Source organism: Micropterus dolomieu, linkage group LG07, assembly GCF_021292245.1.
Source record: "Micropterus dolomieu isolate WLL.071019.BEF.003 ecotype Adirondacks linkage group LG07, ASM2129224v1, whole genome shotgun sequence".
In the NCBI taxonomy this organism is placed as follows: domain Eukaryota; kingdom Metazoa; phylum Chordata; class Actinopteri; order Centrarchiformes; family Centrarchidae; genus Micropterus; species Micropterus dolomieu.
Window position 1 is genome coordinate 29,216,009 of NC_060156.1, and position 17,358 is coordinate 29,233,366.

The 17,358-nt window shown below is 42.7% G+C and overlaps 1 protein-coding gene across 35 annotated transcripts in view; it reads left to right on the top strand.

Moving 5' to 3' along the window:
• Positions 1–2,231: 2,231 nt before the first annotated feature.
• clasp1a (cytoplasmic linker associated protein 1a) overlaps positions 2,232–17,358 on the top strand; it is an 86,243-nt gene continuing 71,116 nt past the window's right edge. For all 35 annotated transcript variants that reach the window (XM_046054685.1, XM_046054694.1, XM_046054687.1 and 32 more), the window contains exon 1: positions 2,232–2,948. In XM_046054685.1, the coding sequence (XP_045910641.1) occupies positions 2,751–2,948 (198 nt within the window). In that variant the 5' untranslated portion in view covers positions 2,232–2,750. The remainder of the gene's footprint in view (positions 2,949–17,358) is intronic.

Genomic DNA, 17,358 nt, shown 5'->3' on the forward strand with positions numbered 1-17,358 from the left:
AGAAAAGGATGAAAAACCTTATACACAACATAAACATTAATAGTAATAATAACAATAATAAAAGAACATGTATAAAAGATTAAATATAAGAGGAAACAATTTTCTGCCGTTATATTAACAAATACATTTAGCAACAATAGTCAACTAGTAAATAGGGAAATTTCTCACATTACTTAGTGTTTCAACAATATGATTGCACTAATGAGGAGGGAATAATTCACACACTGACACAACAAGAAGGTCATAGTCCAGTGAAGCTGGCCCATATCTTCAGCTGCTTCAAGACATGCAGGTTTGATTTTCACTTCCCAGAACAAAAGGCACACGTCTGATAGAGGCTGTTCAAGCATTCCTTTCTGCTAGATTGTCTTATCACACGAAAAGCCTGGTGTTATTTGAAGGGAAGACGCAGAGTCAGCATATGATCGAGCAGCTTGGAGCTGGAGTAAAGAAACACCGCAGTGAGGTCCTTGTGTCTTATTTATTTGAAGCTTCTAAATAAGCTCAACCCCAGAGCCCCTGGGTCTCCACGGCAGCCGTGGGTTGTCCAGCTGGGCATTTGACGCTGTCAGAGATGGGGGTGGGGATTCATTCAGAGCCTTGATTCAGAGCCTTGATTCAGCTGTCTTTTTCATTTTGTTTTTGAATGTATACCTCCTTTCAATTTTTGATTATATTTCTGAAAGTACATTTGTTGTTTAAGCAGCACTGGCTGTAACTCTCATCACCAGCTGCGGGTGTGTGGCTGGCAACATTTGCTAATTCTACACACTATTGGCCATTACCCTGAACTATGGCCAAAGGTATTGAGACACCCAAACATTACACACACATGTGACTCTTGCACATCTCATCCCAAAACCATGAGTGTTAATCTGCTGCTATAACAGCCGCAGCTCTGCTGGTTAAGCTTAATTCACACTACATGATTTTAAGCCCGATTTGCTGCTCACAAGCTCGGCGACCGTCAGGCTGTGATCAGGGGTAAATCAGCGATCGATCGGCTGCTGCCAGTCATTATGTGTGAACTACTCAACAACGTATCAAAACGGCTCACCGACACATCACTGACGCATCGCAGACGCCAGCCAGAAATCTAGCATGCCAAATATCTAGAGGAGTTGGCCGACTCAACATCCACATCCAGCCAATGAGAGCAGGCGGCTACTTTTTACTCACCTCCTGTTCTCTCTGTAGATCTGACAATCCCTACTACCTGTGTGTGCTTTCATCCATATTCTTTGTCTTTGTAATTGGTATCTTTATAATAACAAACAACAGCTGTTTTGTGTGTAGGTTTGCATCAATTCTCCTTTCACATTTTACGTGTGTTTTCTTGACAAAACATGGTTTGGAGACAGATTCGTTGTCAGCTCCCATAGTGTGTGACCCCCTGTCACCAATTGGTCACTAGTGTGACTTCAAGACTCCTGTCACAAGACTGCAAGTTGTGCAGTGTAAACAGCACGACGCTGAAAGTCGTGTTGCTCTCATTCAGCTACAAGAGCATTAGTGAGGCCGGCCACTGATGTTGGTCGATGAGGTCTGGCTCACAGTAGGTGGTCCAGTTCATCCAAAAGGTGTTGGATGTGGCTGAGGTGAGGGCTCTGCGCAGGCCAGTCAAGTTTTTCCGCAACAAACTGGAGAAATCATTTCCTTTATGGAGCTGGCTTTGGGCTGTTGAAAAAAGAAAGGGACAAACACTGTTCAAGCAGTTAATTGGTTCATTGATTAGTTGATTGACAGAAAAATAATCTATATAGCCTTCATGTCAAGCAAAAATGACAAACATGTTCTGGTATTCAGCTTCTAATATGAAGATTTTGTATTTCTTTGCTTTTTAAGATAAAATCTGAAAATCTTGATGGTTTTGTACTGTTAGTGGTACAAAGCTGGGTAAAATTAATGGTCATAAGCTTCATTTTATGACGAATAATATGGTTTGGCAACAATATTCGGAAGATTAATCCGTAATTAAAATAATTGTTAGATGCAGCCTTACTGTTGTCTACGATATTTCTGCATGTTGTAGCAGTATGATTTCCTTTTAGGACACGAGGTCCACATACTTTTGGCCATAAAGTATGTAACACTTTTTACTATAAAATCAAAAAAGTCATGCATTTTTATTTACCAGGAGAAATCAATAATTATGTTTCTAATTTAAATAAAGCGATTTGTTAATGAATTGACTGCTGTTGTCTGCTGTCCTTTTGACTCCTCTAGGGCTCTCCAGGTCAGATCCCGGGACAAGACATGGAGCTCTAAGCTAGCCCTCTCCATCTATCTCCATTTGCTGCCTTGCACACTGCTCGCCAAAACCACCTTTTCTACCCCTGCTATAGTGGTTTGGCTCAGACTCCTGTAAGAGAAGAAGAAGGGAAAAAACCCAAGTGGGAGGGAGTAGTAAACTTCCCCCAGCTGCTGACCAGACACACACATGCTGCATTGCTGCCATTCCCCAAGCCCTGCTCCATCCATCCCTAGGGCACGGCCACTAGCTTGCTAGCGAGCACTTCACACAAAGACAAGGCCTGCCCTCGGGGATAAAAATACAAGCAGACTGTGTGCACTTGCCTCTTTCTTTTTTCTCCCTTTTCCGGGTCATCCAGCCACACGCTCATTAACTGGGGCGCCTTTTGTTAACTGTAATTCCTGCTGCTTTGAGCAGTGGAGGATTGCTAGTAGCCAGTCAGTCATCCAGCCAGGCAGACTGTGGAAGCCAGACGGGTTGGTTGTCAGAGGCCGGGATGATGGAGCCCAGCATGGAGAACTGCCTGGCCCAGGTCCTACAGAAGGACATGGGCCGACGGCTGCAGGTGGGCCAAGAGATCATTGATTACATATTGGACAAGGAGAAGTCCCACGACCTGGAGCAGGATCAGACTGCACTGGACAAGATGGTGGACGGCATTGCCAGCTCCTGGGTCAACTCCAGCAACTTCAAGGTAAACTCAACCTACGAGTCAGTAAACAAAAGGCATTATGGGACAGTATCAAGTTGTGGGCAGATATCCCCACACCTGCACCCACACTGGTTTAAGCCTTTACTATAACTACAGATTTTTATGAGTCTTTTTTTACATTTGCTTTTAGACAAAGGTGTTATTGCTCTCTGGGGTCTGTTTTCAAATATTCAAACAGGGTGGACCATTGTCAGTTTTCCTTCCACTTATAATAGATACTGCTGGCCTTTGAGTCAAATGCAGCAACTGGGGAAAAATGATGCTACAGTGTAAGCTAGCTGCAGAATTGTCAGTTCGACTGTTTCAGACTGCACGTCTGTGTCATTGTACAGCCATACAATGGCCTCTTTCTGGTTTGTTTAAGGAGGAATTTTCAGTTTTCCTGTCTGTTTGCTGTGCAGTAAAGCAAAGTGTTCTCAGACAGGCAAAGGCACATAACATGATTGTTTCCCTTTACCATAGAGCTGGCTCACATTCTTCCTCTGTGACTGATTGTGCTTTATTTTGGAGTTCAATCTAAGGCACCGTTTTATCAGAGCCTGAATCGGGATTACATCAGAAGTTCTTTCAGTGCCCAACCACAGGTTGCTTTCTCTTCCATGACTGTAAGAACATATTGTTTACTAAAGCTCTGATTTCATGTCGGGGTATGCTGCTTTTGCTCTGTGTGGGCCTAAAAATGTCAGAGATAGCTGCCTGAACAAAGCTAAGCCTGCCCTCAATGCCCTACATACTGTATGTAGCTCAGCGAGGACAGGGAAGGTGTGTTTGTTTCTCTGCATTCTCAGTGCCGTGATGCTATGTTGTGTCGGAATGGTGGTTTTTATGTGCTGCAAATTACAATGTGTGTTGCACTACTGTGTTTTTGTTCTCAGAAGTTTGGCACTTGCCTGAGGGAAATGGTGATTAGAGGCCAGGGAGAGTTTGAAATGTGAGTTTAGGACACGAAGCAAGCCAGGCTTAAATGGATGTGGCCTGGTTGCAGCTCAAGGTACTGGAAGGGCCAGGCCGGCCGATAGAGAGCTTCACAAAGAGGAGTCATAAGCACAGCTTAAAAGATGCAGGGTCAGAAAGTTTGTCTTTGTGTTTCTAATGTGTTTTTCTGGGGGCTAAAAAGCTTGTGTCAAAAGCAGGTTTTAAGGTCTGATAGCCCAACAGAGGCATTATCCTCAGCACAGGCCTAGCTGATCACTTGGCAACTGATGTGGAAACTATTTAGAGAGAGAGAAAGAGAGAGAGCGTGATGGATTCATTCGCCATAAATGGAGCTATGGGCGGATGCCTCTAATACCAAGCAACTGTTTAAAGAAAGAGCTTTAGAGTCTTTTACGCTCTCCTAACCTAAACTTCACTGTACCATTCAGTCTGTCACTGGCTTACTGTTTTCAATGCTGCACAGGCCTTGTGTTTAGATAACAAACTTTAGATTGTTGTACTGCCATACTTGTTAGCTGACAAGTCAAGTGTAGGTGACAAGTGTATCCCTGACTAGGAGGGGTTCAGGACCACGTCAAACTTGGGTTACAGTTTAGTTTGGGTCCACTTCATGAGAGATCGAAAAGTATTTTATTTTTCCTTTGACAAAATGAAATAGTTTCTTCAGCAACACTGGTATCGTGTCTCGGTTGTTAACATATGGCCCCACCAGGGTTACTGAAAGAGCACCATGTGATTTGGTAAAGGCTCGTGCAGACTACACGACTTGCCGTCTTGTGATGGAAGTCTGAAGTCGTTGTGGCATTCACACTAGGTGACTGATCGGGGACAGGGGGTCACACACACTACACGAGCTGACAGCGGCTGTGTCACCCGACGCTGGTCTCCAAACCACGTTTTGTCAAGAAAATACACGTCAAATGTGAAACAGGAAACGAACCTACACACCAACCCAGATATTTTGCATGCTAGACATCTGACAGACGTCGGCAATGTGTCAGAAATGTGTCTTGGAGCTGTTTTGACGACTGGCGATCGCCGATCGATCGCTGATTTGCCCCTGATCACAGCCCGATGGTCACCGAGCTCTCCGACCAGCAAATTGGGCTTAAAATCGTGTAGTGTGAACTAGGCTTTACACGTCACCAGTAATGGGCAATCAACACTGAAGGCTGCTGTGCTTCAGATGTGCAAAGAGGCTGGAGCTGCTCTGGTGAGCGAGTGGAGCTGTGTGGAAGGGGAGGCAGCAGATATTACTGAAGCGGGAAAAAACATCACAATCTTATGATCTATTTCTGATATGACGAGCAGCCCAATTTCCAAGTTACACTAGTGAAAATGCCCTAAGTCACAGTCTACAGAATTTTACTCATTAGTGGCGAAAGCGCCGTCTTTTAAATCATTCTTTTCTATCAACTTTCGGAATTATTGCTTTAAAAAGTAACTAAAAGAGTGAAAGATAGTAACTAAAGGTTAAAGAAACTGATGGTGTGTCCCCTTTCCTTATATAAACAATAAATAATTAATCACAGGTGTGCCTGGGATTGGTGACTTGCTTAAAATGGCAATACATACCACATTTGGACACCCTGGGAAAAATCAAATTGTACTGGTATTTCTAAATCTAAGGAAGAATTCCATATGACACCACCATCTCCTCCCTAGAGGAATATGTACAGATGAATTTTAGCACACTTGTATTTGTGTGCGATGTGATCAGCAATGTGTTGGAAATGTCCTTCTTAAAGGAGCAGGAAGCAAGAGCGTCACTGACTGCTGTTGCCAAGCTATCCTGACCGTTTCTAAATAGAGCGATTTAATGATTCATGCACATGCAATTTCAAATGAACAGAATGGTGTGTGTGGTAGATGGACACCTCTTGATGCAGTTGTCATTTTACTTCTGTGTGTCTCAGGGCGTGTCAAGTCAGCAGCCACATCCCAGCTGTGGTTTCAGCTGTTAAATCAACTTGAAACATGTCCGCATACACCTAATAATTGGCTGAATGCAGAGGTATGGCACTGTTCAGGAAGCAAGAAGGAGTGGGAGAAACACACTGAATTCAGACTGAATAGTCTGGTGGTTTAATGAGTGTTTTTACGGGCGTATCTGCTCATGCTGTATGCACAGCCCTGCTTGATATGTGAAGTGTTCCTTGTCTGCTCCAGAATTGATGGTTCTTCCTGTAATGCGCCATGCAGTGACCACACCCACCTCAAGATTCAGACTTTTGCAGTATCCCATGAGAACCTGTGTGACCACATTCAGCACACTTCCGAGTCACGTCTTTTATTCGTTTCAGTTACATGTGATCACATTTTGGGCCATTTTATACAGCTAGCTGGCCCTAATGCAGAAAGCTAAGCTAAGAAATCACCATGCCAACGGCGTTGACTGCCTGCAATGGTTTAATTTGTGACTCAGAATGGTGATCATGCAAATAATTCTCAAAAAAATAAAGCGCATTTACTGCACATCGCCGTCCTCTCCTTGGCTCACACTTTTAACCATTCAGTAATGACACACTAATAAAAACGGTGGCACCTGAATGAAAGCTTCCTTTTACTTATTCAAGGTCATGTTTTGATTGAAACAGAACACGAAAGGGGCATTCAGAGAATTTTAATTAATGTCTTAATGAAAAGGCTCACAGCAAGAAACGATCTCAAGAAAATGAATATGACATTTGATGGGCACTCGCATTCAGAGCACCCTCCTGTGCGACAATTGCATGGATTGTTGGACAAATTTTGTGCAACGTTCAACTCACAGTGCTGCAGGATCACAAAACCACCGTAAACGGCTATGGGATTTATCCTTCACTCCCCCTCTCACGCTTCTTTTTCCACACCTTCCTTCCTTTTTCCACGCCTCCAGGTGACCAGTTAGGCTCTTGTCAGGGGCCATCCATCACATCACCTCTCCCTTCCCATCATTTTCATCCCTCTGTCTCTCCCTGTGCAGAGCTGAGCCTGGGAGCTGAGATGGGTTACTGACTAAATCAATGAAGGCTGGCAGGGCTGGTTTCCGGGTTGACCAGCCTTGAAGTGATCACTCAGACAACCTGGTGCCACCTGTAATGTTGTTGCACAGCCGAGTCTGGGCCGAGTGGCCTGAGCAAACCACAGGCAAGGCATTTACGGGACCTTGAAGGAGATTATGTCTTACAGATCACTAATATGAGACTAGCAGAAATTCTGTTACTGTGTCTCCGAGAGGTCGGCATCATGGGATATGACATTTTTACTGCTATCTTACTTCTAGCTATAGGGGCAGTTTAACAGCTGATGATTTTGTATTATGGGATATCTTTCAAGTTTGATCAAGCAGTCCAAACAAGCTGGAAAATGTACTTTAGGTTTGCATTTTTACCTCTGGTCCTGACCACCAACTACTCATTTATATCCATTGTACGTCATGGCTCTAAGAACCAGGCCTGTGTTCAGTTTCTCTCTATTTCAGATCAACAGATGCCTTAGGACACTAGCATGACCACCCATGCCTCTCTGCACTGCGCCAGGCTTCTCCTGGGGTTTCAGTCAGCTCAGCTGTAAGTGTTTGTGAAATGTGTCCAAGCTTGTGTTACTCAGATTCAGGGTAGAGCACTGATGCAGTCTTTGGGGAGTCATTGCGTGGTCAGCTCTGGTTATCTTCCTGGTATGGAAAGATTTTTTCCTCTACTGCTCATTGACTGTTTGGTTGTATGTTCGATAATAATGGCGTTTCTTCTCACTGCTGCTAATGTCTTGGTGCCAGAGACCAAGGCCCACCTTCAGAGGTCTGGTGGAGTCCATGCATCGACGGGTCAGGGTTGTTTTGGAGGCAAATGGGGGACTTGCACAATATTAGGCAGGTGGTCATAATGCTATGGCTGATCGGTGTACATAAGAAGTTTGATACTGCAGACTAGAGATTAAACAGTATGACTATGTCAAATTACAATTATAGTGACCAAAATTACGACAGTTATCAGTATTATCGCGCTATAGTTAAAATGTGCTGAACACCTTCAAAAAGTACTGAAACACACATTAAAACAATTTCACCAAGTTTTATATTGAAAACTACAAATACAGTTAGCACCACTGTGCATTTGTTGTTTATATAAACATTAAAATAATAACAGCCAATACCTTTTTGTTAACATATGAAAACCATATCAAACGTGCAGTGAGCCCAACAGTTGACATAAATACAGAGTCTTGTGTAGTCTGCAGCGTTTCTCCGTTCCGAACACTTTTTTACAACCAATTCAATGACTTCCGGATTTTAAATGAACAAAATATGTTTGTTAGCTGACTTAACTGTGCAACGTGTTACCATGTGCAGTGGGCGAATAGAGTCTGCAGACGCATGGTGCAAACAGCAGCTGAACAACGTGTAGTGTTTTTACACTTCAGTTTACAAGCTGTTAGCAAGTTAGGCAGACAATCCACGACAGGTTCCAGTACCATAACCAGTACCCTTAAAGTGATACCAATACCAATAGAGGACTTCATTCGATACCCTGAATAAAATTCCTGTTGAAGCCATAGTAGTTGATTGGTATTTTAATTTTTATTGTTGTTATGGACAAGCAAGGTTATCTATTTTATTTTTTTTCTTGTTTCAAACAACTGCTACATAAAAACATTTGGAAATTGTTTCCAATCGCTCCTCATCCTAATTAGTTCATCATCATGGGTAGCATCATACGGGGAAAGACTACAGCTTGCGAATTTTTTTTATATTTGAATGAAAGAGGAGGAGTGAAATAGTTTAGTTACCAAATAATGGTAAGTGTGTTGAAAGTAAACAACGGAAAATTATTTGTTTAACTTTCGATCAATAAACTGAACTGAAAGATCTCCGCGAGTGCTTTTTCTTTTATTGGTGGGTTGCAAACCTCGAAAAATGACCGTCACAAATATAAAACGAGTAAGGAGTCTGTTTAGCGATCGCTCCGTGACAAGACGAAACCAAGGGAAAGCCAAGCTTGTGGTGATAAACTTACAACAGTGATGAACATGCCTGAGACCGCAGCCGAAGGTGAGCGGCTGTTAAAATCAGCATGGACTCGATGTGTGCAGGTCTTTTTTTATACAGTTTATGGTGCAGGCACATAAGGGGGGGGGAAAAACGCTTCTTGCAAGCAGAACCATACAAATAGTAATTTTTTGCCACGATCAGGCTACAAAAAGGATTGATGGAAGTACTGGTTTGACTGGAAACGTTTCGATACCTTGATACTGGGTTGTTTCGGTCGATACCATAAAGGTATTGAGTAGCGATACCAATCTTTACCCGCGTTGTATCCTGCGTCTGGGAGACTGTTGCTAACTTGGGTGCGTGCTGGACTGTATAACCGGAAGCTTTTTCAAGGCATGTTTATTGAACATGGTTTTAATGATAATTAAAATGTTAAACTGTAAAACTAACCGTCGGGAATGTTACCATAGTTTAGCATTAAACCGGTTACCGTTTCATCCCTACTGCAGACTGAGTGGCCCTAACATAGGACCAAAGCATTATCCTTCCTCAAAATACACAAATCTCAGTTGTCAGCTTGCAGGGATGAGTTGAGAATGGCATAAAAATGAGAGAGGACAGGAAATTCATAGTCTTTTGTTTGTGTCTGGTTGTAGTCTGCGGCTAACCAGCTGACATCATCAAAGGCTGGACAGATGATTAGTTGTATGGTACTAAACACTCAGGCAGCTCAGTGCTCAGGGGTGCAGCTGACTGACATCACTTTGAAGTTGTACTCATCATAAAAGGCCGTCTCTGTTGCCCTGCAGGGAAATATGATGTTTCAACAGGATACTGTGCAGCCATTTCCCTCTGGTGATGTGACAAGTGCTTACCTCGCTCATTACACACTATGCAGCTAAATGTGAGTTGCTACCTGAGACAAACAGAAGTAATGTGGCTGTAGTCCAATATTAATATCAGAATATTTACTATTTAAGCTCATTATGGTAAAAGATTCACTTTAGCCCCCCCCCCTTCTCTGGTCTTGTATTCTGCTTTGTCATCGATGTGCCCTGTTTTTCTCTTGGCCCTGATCCAAAAATCCAGAAATATGTATCTGACACATTGAAATAACAGCTGTAGTCTAATTTATCTGACTTCCAAATACTGGAGGTATGGCCAAAAATGTTAAGTTTATAAATAAAAATTATTAATTTACGAAATTTTAACTGGGAGACTGCGACTCTTGAAAATGACGTGCTGCAATCCTCCAGAGAGTAGACGCAGCACTCTGCTGGAGTTGTTGGAACTTGTGTTACAGTATCTTTTGATAAGCACAGACACTTGCGGAGAGCAGTTTTCCTTTTGTCCTGTCATCAATTAACATTAATAAGAGACAGCAGATGTAACATGCTGCAGGGTATGTTGTCAGCTGTGAGAAGCTGCAAACTGAATGTTTTCTGCACTGCTCTTTGCTAATGGTTATTGCCGTCGGAGCTTAGCTAATAGCTGTATTTTGCCACCCCGGGTGTCAGAACAGAGTCAATCACCGGCACGCCATAATCATTTTACGCTCTGCAGTGAAATGCATAGTGTAGAGGCCGGCTGTCGCAGAGGAGAGCAGTGCTGCAACAGCACTGTAGCATGCTGAAGGGGAAAACACAGAGTACAGGATCTGCTTTTTTTTCCCCACCCGTCTACTTAAATGTACAAAGGTAAAGTTATCTATCTATTTACCCACGTTCATGTTGTAGAACCTGAAACTGACCTGTGGAAAACCTACCAGAAAGTGGCATGAAGAAATGAAAAAAATAAATCTAAAAATAAAGATCATAGACATCTAAAAAGTCTTTAGACACTGAAGACACAAAAATCTGTGCAAATGGACCAAATAATGTGTATATCGATCCAAAATGCAGTTGACCTGAGCAGCAGACTCTAACGGAGGGAGACCAGGACCTAGTGGCAGCAGCATGACGCACCACCAGTTACTGAGCAGCTACGATGAAAAAGAGCAGCACCACTTCATTTTTCCTGCACTTCACAGTACCAAGTCGCCGTCTGGCCTCAAACAACACTCTTTTATCCTGTGATGATGATAACACACCGGCGGACCTGAGTCTTCTCAGATCCACTCCTGTTTTAGAAAATCGGCACACAGATCCAAGACCTGTGGTAATAAAACAGGACCCTACTCCGACTCAAATTGACTGAATAAAATTTGGCCCAACTCAGATCCTTGGTCGGGTCTTTGTTACACAGAGTGGTCCCGTGATGGCATCTAGTCCATATGGCACATTTGAGTAGGCCCTGGGTTTTACTCCAGGTTGGCTACCTGTACCTGTCTGTGTTTGACTGTCCCTCTCTCATGGACTTACATATTTAACAGCATTTGTCTTTCATGTACTGCATCAGGACATTGTGGGCGTTTGAATAGAGTGTGTGTATGTCTGAAGTCAGTTTGAATGACAGCGGCAAACCCAGAGAGGAGCCTCTATAACCTTTGTCCAAAGCTTGCACTAATACTTTGGATTAATCAACCTTGGACAGCCAGTGTGTGTACACACAAACAAACACGCATACTCTTTTAGAAACAAAACCCCACCTCTCCTGTCACATACTCGATGTGTTTACTCTTTATGGAAAACTGGCAAAGTTAGTGGAAATCTTTGGAAATGAGATATTTCACACATGATCTGTATGTTACAGTGTGAGCTTGTGTGCATTAAGAATGCTTGTACCCAAGGTAAACCTCAAGGTCCATTTCCTGAGTGAGCCGCTCATTTCAGCTTGAAGGGGGACTTTGGAGCCTTGGCATAGGCCCACGTTAAATGTTAATCCTTCAACCATGTTAACTTTGTGAACTCTGGGAGAGCAGAGATTTGTGCAGAGCTCAGGAAAAGCTGCAACACGCAGCGCTCTGCTCTGCTGATGAAGGAAAGCCTTCAACATGATGCAGAGGTTTGTGTGTTCTGCCACTGCCATGACATTTGGCTGACTTATAAAGTGCACAAACTGTGTGTGTGTGTGGAGAGAATTATAGGGGGTGGGAGTGGTTACATGAGGATTCTGTCAGGAGGTTTCTGTGTGTGTGTGTATGCATTTTGAACACAGACTTGTGAATGGAGCCACTGCTACACATGCTGAAGCGGTAAGATAGAAGAAAACAGGGAGAAGAGAAGGAAGGTTTGGTTTTGCCTCGCTGTCCATTTAACGTTCGCTGTATCGGTGCCTTTTGTTGTTCAAAATGTTCACCTTTTCACCCAGCCCATGTGCTTGTCAGTCACTTTTCATCAGCCGACCAATCACAGCCCAGATGGGGCAGGATGTTAAATAAGGTTTGATGTGCTACAGCAAATGTTTAAGAATATGATTATTGACAAGTTAGTACTTAGCGTTAAGAAATTAGAGACAAATATACAGTCCCCTCCAAAAGTATTGCAACGGTAATTTAAATTCCTTTTTTTGTTGTTCACTGAAGACATTTGGGTTTAAGATCAAAAGATGAGGATGACATGTGAGTTCAGAATGCTTGCTTTTCTCCCATAGACGGCTCTCTGGTCTTCATGTTGGTTTATCCTCTTGAACCAAGGATGAAAACTTAGACTAGTCATGCAGAGATATTTAATGTTTGGACAATCGACCTAAAAGGCAACACCTGGGAGAACAAGAAACATCTGTCTGTCACATGCTCCAGTAGTTTTGCTCACTTGAAAAATGGGTGGGTTCAAACAAAGGGTGGTATGTCCTGAGTTGTTTAACACATCTAGATGTGAATACCAGGAAATGAGAGCTGAAATTCTGAACTCTTGTCTCATCCTCATCTTTTGATCTTAAACCCAAATGTCTTCAGTGAACAACAAAACAAATGACTAATCATTTCATCTTTACTCATATAAAGTGTTGGGAGGTTAATTTCTAACAGAACATTGTATTTTATAAGCTGTTTTATATGCAAAAATCTTAATAAGTAAAGTAATTGACCCTTTGCTAAGCCACGCTCCGAATACGCAGCTGGCCAATCGCAGCGCAGTATAGGACTCTCTCTAACTGAGGTGCTGAGGTTTCATGGCTGCGCTCCATTGACTCTAATGCAAAAAGAGTCGTTTTCTAGATTTTTTTTTTTTTTTTTTTTTTTTCTTGCTGTATTTTTCCAAGATCTGGTCAATCGCTGTTCCTGGGTCACTTGTAATAGTTACAGTCGCTCTCCAGAGAGGTTGAAAGGAGAAGTACGATTTATTCTCTTTCCAAAACCTAAAATAAATCCAGAAAAATATAGGCTGTGGATTAGTTAGCTAATGCTAGCTAACTTACTACTGGATGTAACGTGTTATAAACCTACTGGTTTTGCTTTTTAATGATGAATGTAATAGTGAATAGAGACCTACCCACCTGTACAGGAGCAGTATTGATGCTTAATATCGTTGTCCTCTTTCTCAGTAGTCAATAATAATAATACGGTGGTTCACTTTTTCACGTCAGTTTGAGTCAATTAGACAGCCTGAATAAACTTTCAAATGCACAATGCAACTGCAAAACTTTGTGTTTCTGAGATCGCTTTTTTCAAAAATAATGAACTATTCATATTACTTCTGACTGTATATGAAAATGATCTTTTGTGAAAGCACCATATGCCATTTTCTAAATATTGTCACTTTATTAACATTCCGGTGTTTGTTAAACCATACTGCTGAATTCTGCCAATGTCTCTCAGCTCAGTGTGTTTAGTGTGTTAGGGAGCACATGGTTTAAGTCTGGGATTAATGGGTGGAATTAGTCCTTTGTGTGGTATTTGCTGCAGTTGTAGGATTCCTGTAATTGGGTTAAGCTGCAAAATTCAAGATAGGTCAGCACAACATTGTATCGCCAACAATTTTATTGTTGCTAAAATATGTTTACTACAGAGAAACACTGTTGAATCAATCTAAATATCAAGAAAATATATACAATACGTGTGTGTGTGTGTGTGTGTGTGTGTGTGTGTGTGTGTATATGTTTTTGTTTTTTAATCAATATTCTTTTGTTTTTTTAATCAATATCCATGTATTAATCAAGAGTCCCCTTCTTAAACTAATGATTTGATTGCTAGTTAGCTGGGTGGTGTGTAGTGAACGTCTCTGCCTGCGGTGGGTATGTGTGCTGTGCGGGGCTGCAGAGCACAGGTGCAGAGTATAGCCGTGCATGTGCATGCGCGTGTCCAACAGCAGCAGAGCCAGCTTGGCAACTGGGCTGCGCCATGATGGGAATGACACAGCAATGGATAGAAAAGGAGGAGGAGGAGGAGGAGGAGTGCAGACAGAGTGTAGTGATGGACTTCCTGCTGATGCTTGGAGAGCCAGTGTTAACTCCCCCAGCACCTGGATCCATACTAACTGACCCCTTTTCTGTTTTCTGTTGTACATCACTCTTTTCCCCTTCTGTCTTTCTGTCTTTGCTCCTTTCTTTCTTTTTACCTGCTCATGTGATCTGTCTCTGTAGCTTTCACACATACAGCTCTCTAGCTTCCCTTTCGTCTTCTCACTATCTTCAGCCCTCCTTCACTTCCCTCCCTATTTCTAACCCTGTGAAACCTCCCGCCTCCTGTATCCCTCTCACTGAATGCAATCACTGCTTTGTTGGCCTATTTAGAGAGTGCACTTTGTGTGTCACCACCACTGCCCCCGTCATTGTCACCACCGGCAGCAGCTGTAAATCCCCATGTGCTGATGACCCGCTAACCGTTCCATGTGTGTCACAGTGCCCAGTTTCCTCAGGTCCCTGCATGCCGTTTGACATGTCAGCTGTTATCTGATTATATCTTCCAGCAATTTGTATACAATTAATATGCATTTGCACACAAATCAGCATTTTTGTTGAGAAGCGAACATGCTGTCCCTAAACACTGTGGATCTAAATTGAATGTGAAATTCCACTCAACAACAATCACTTGGCAATTAATGAGCACAACTGTCTGGCAGATGGAGAGAGTAGATGGACCACTGAGTCTGTTTAGGCTGGGTTCATCACAGCAGTGAATCTTATCAGTGCTACCCTGGGAAATAGCAGGCAACGTAGCAGAGACTAGTGAATCAGTTTGTAGACCCATGATGCTGAAACCCTGTGCAGTTGTTGAGGTAGATGTATGACTGACAGACTGTCTACAGTATGTGGTTGAGCTTCAGCTGTTCCTTTGGATTGTACATAGGCAGCATTTGCAAGATGTGTGTGTATATTAGAATTTTAATACTTAGTGACTCAACCAAGGTCAGATATGTATTTCCTGTGCATCAGATTTAAAGCGTTAATTAGTCATATCATTAGGTAAAAAGATCTTTCCTAATGATCTATGGAACGGAGGGATGACTGATGTTCGTATTTTAACAAGGACGAAGTGCAGAAATGAAACTTTCACACCAAAGAACATCAGATCAGGTCACAGCGAGGGCGTGATCTCACCTGAAGCTATGGATGCTGGTGTAACTCACTTACTTGGAAATGTTATCCAAATCGTACCGCCTTAGTTGGACCAACTCCCGCTTCCCTCAAGGAGGAAGTGGCAGGCAGCACATCAAGTTTTTTTTCCGCTCTTCACAGTCGTGTGTGTGTGTGTGTGTGTGTGTGTGTGTGTGTGTGTGTGTGCGTGCCTGGAGAAAAACATCCTGCAGGCATCAGTCAGCTGAGCGGTGTGTGAGTTTGTGTTGTTTTCTCTCTTTCTCAGCTCAAGTCCATATCACAAACATCAAAGCGTTTAATGTACCACTTTCTGTGAGAGGGTGTGTCAGAGCAAACAGTTTTATAGTTCCTCTTACTGTATGTTCTTCAGTGGTCAGATATCCATGCAGACCCAGATGGAAACCCTGTTCCTTTAGACAACATAAACACACATCTCTTGCTTTCTGTCTGTTTGTGCTGAACTCTGTTAGCCCTCTGCCTGAGCAGGGAAAGAGCTGAACTGTCCCCCCCAGAATGCCTCCCTCTTGTAAGACACATAATGGAGAGAAGAGGTGTATGTTGGGTATAAAAGGGGCCGAGTCGAGGCTCCTTTAATTCCAATGGATGGACTGACTTGACAGGTTGCACATATGGATGTTTGTTTGAGACAATGAAATAGAAAATGTGATGAAAGGAGGCCGGCCGAGTACTAGATCCATGAATTTGAACTTTTCAAATGCCAAAACACTGCACATTTGTTTCTAATGTGATGACACGGGATTTTACAGCTATCACAGCAGCAATCATTTAATCTCCCATCTTGACAATTGCAAGGTAAACTGTAAAATGACATGTTTAAAGTCACAAAGTAATCTTCTAGGAATGCATTTGATGCACACTTTTTTCCCAGATGACCTGCATTTTTTTTGCCAGAGCCCTCTGCTTCAGCAACAGTGGTCTCAGCGAAATGAAGGGTGCTTAGTCATTTTCTGTATTGGTGCAATTAACATTAAAAAGTGACAAAAGACTGACTGGGCAAAGACAGTAGTACAATACGCTATCAGTTTTACCAGGTGGTGGTAAACGGAGGAAGGGATGTTTATGATTTTTATGTGCTGTGTAAGCAGTGCAATATGGCTATATGTAATTGTCTGTGTATGTGGTATTGAGAATATGTGGTTGTGAATGTATAGAGGGTAGAATATCTAGAAAAGAATGTGGGTACGGGTGGATTGAGTTTGGTTAATAAGAAAATAAATTTAAATAAATCAAACGGTGCACGGTGGTCCCTTTTGAAATAAATTAGGCTGTATTTTTAATGCAGTACAGTTGTCAGTTTGAACGTGGTCTTGTTGCCACTGCTCCCCTCCTGAGCAGTTGGGAAGATCCAGCTGTGTATAGACTATGTGTAAAATAATCTCTTTTGTCCTAGCAGTAAATGGAATCTTGCATGATGTGTGACGCTGACCTGCTCCAGTTTCCTTTGATCTGCTCTTGAGCATGTCATTTTCCATGTCAGCCCGCTGGAGCTCTAACATCCGTATCATGTTATCAGCTTGGCCATTTGTTCTGCAGAGTCAGCAGAGCCCAGGAAGGAAGCCACTGAGTGAACTGTACAGTTAATGTGCTCTGTCATGGTCCAAAGTGAGCACTGAGGAAGAGTGCTGTGTCATGGACAAAAGAGTGTGTTGTACAATACAGAAATGCCCTGCATACCTTCATACTACAGAGAACTGCAGTGAATGATGACGCTCTCATTGACGAGTCCTTCTTGTGTGTTATGATGCTGTGAAATGTATTTTCCTGCAGCCCTGCACGTGGAGACAAATGGTATGAATATAAACTAAATAACAATAATTTGCATGCTGCTTCCATCACAATTAAACAACACAGATCTATTGATTTGGGGTGATCTCATACCTGCGTTAGTATTTGACAGTCTGGACCCCATTGTTTTGACAACATTTGCTGATGAAAGCTAAATAGAGAGCAGGCGAGTTAACACACTTCCTGATAGGCCTGCTCCTTCTCGATGCACTGGTGCCCTCAGACAAAGAAATTTTTTTTGGGGGGGGGGGGGGGGGGGGGGGGGGG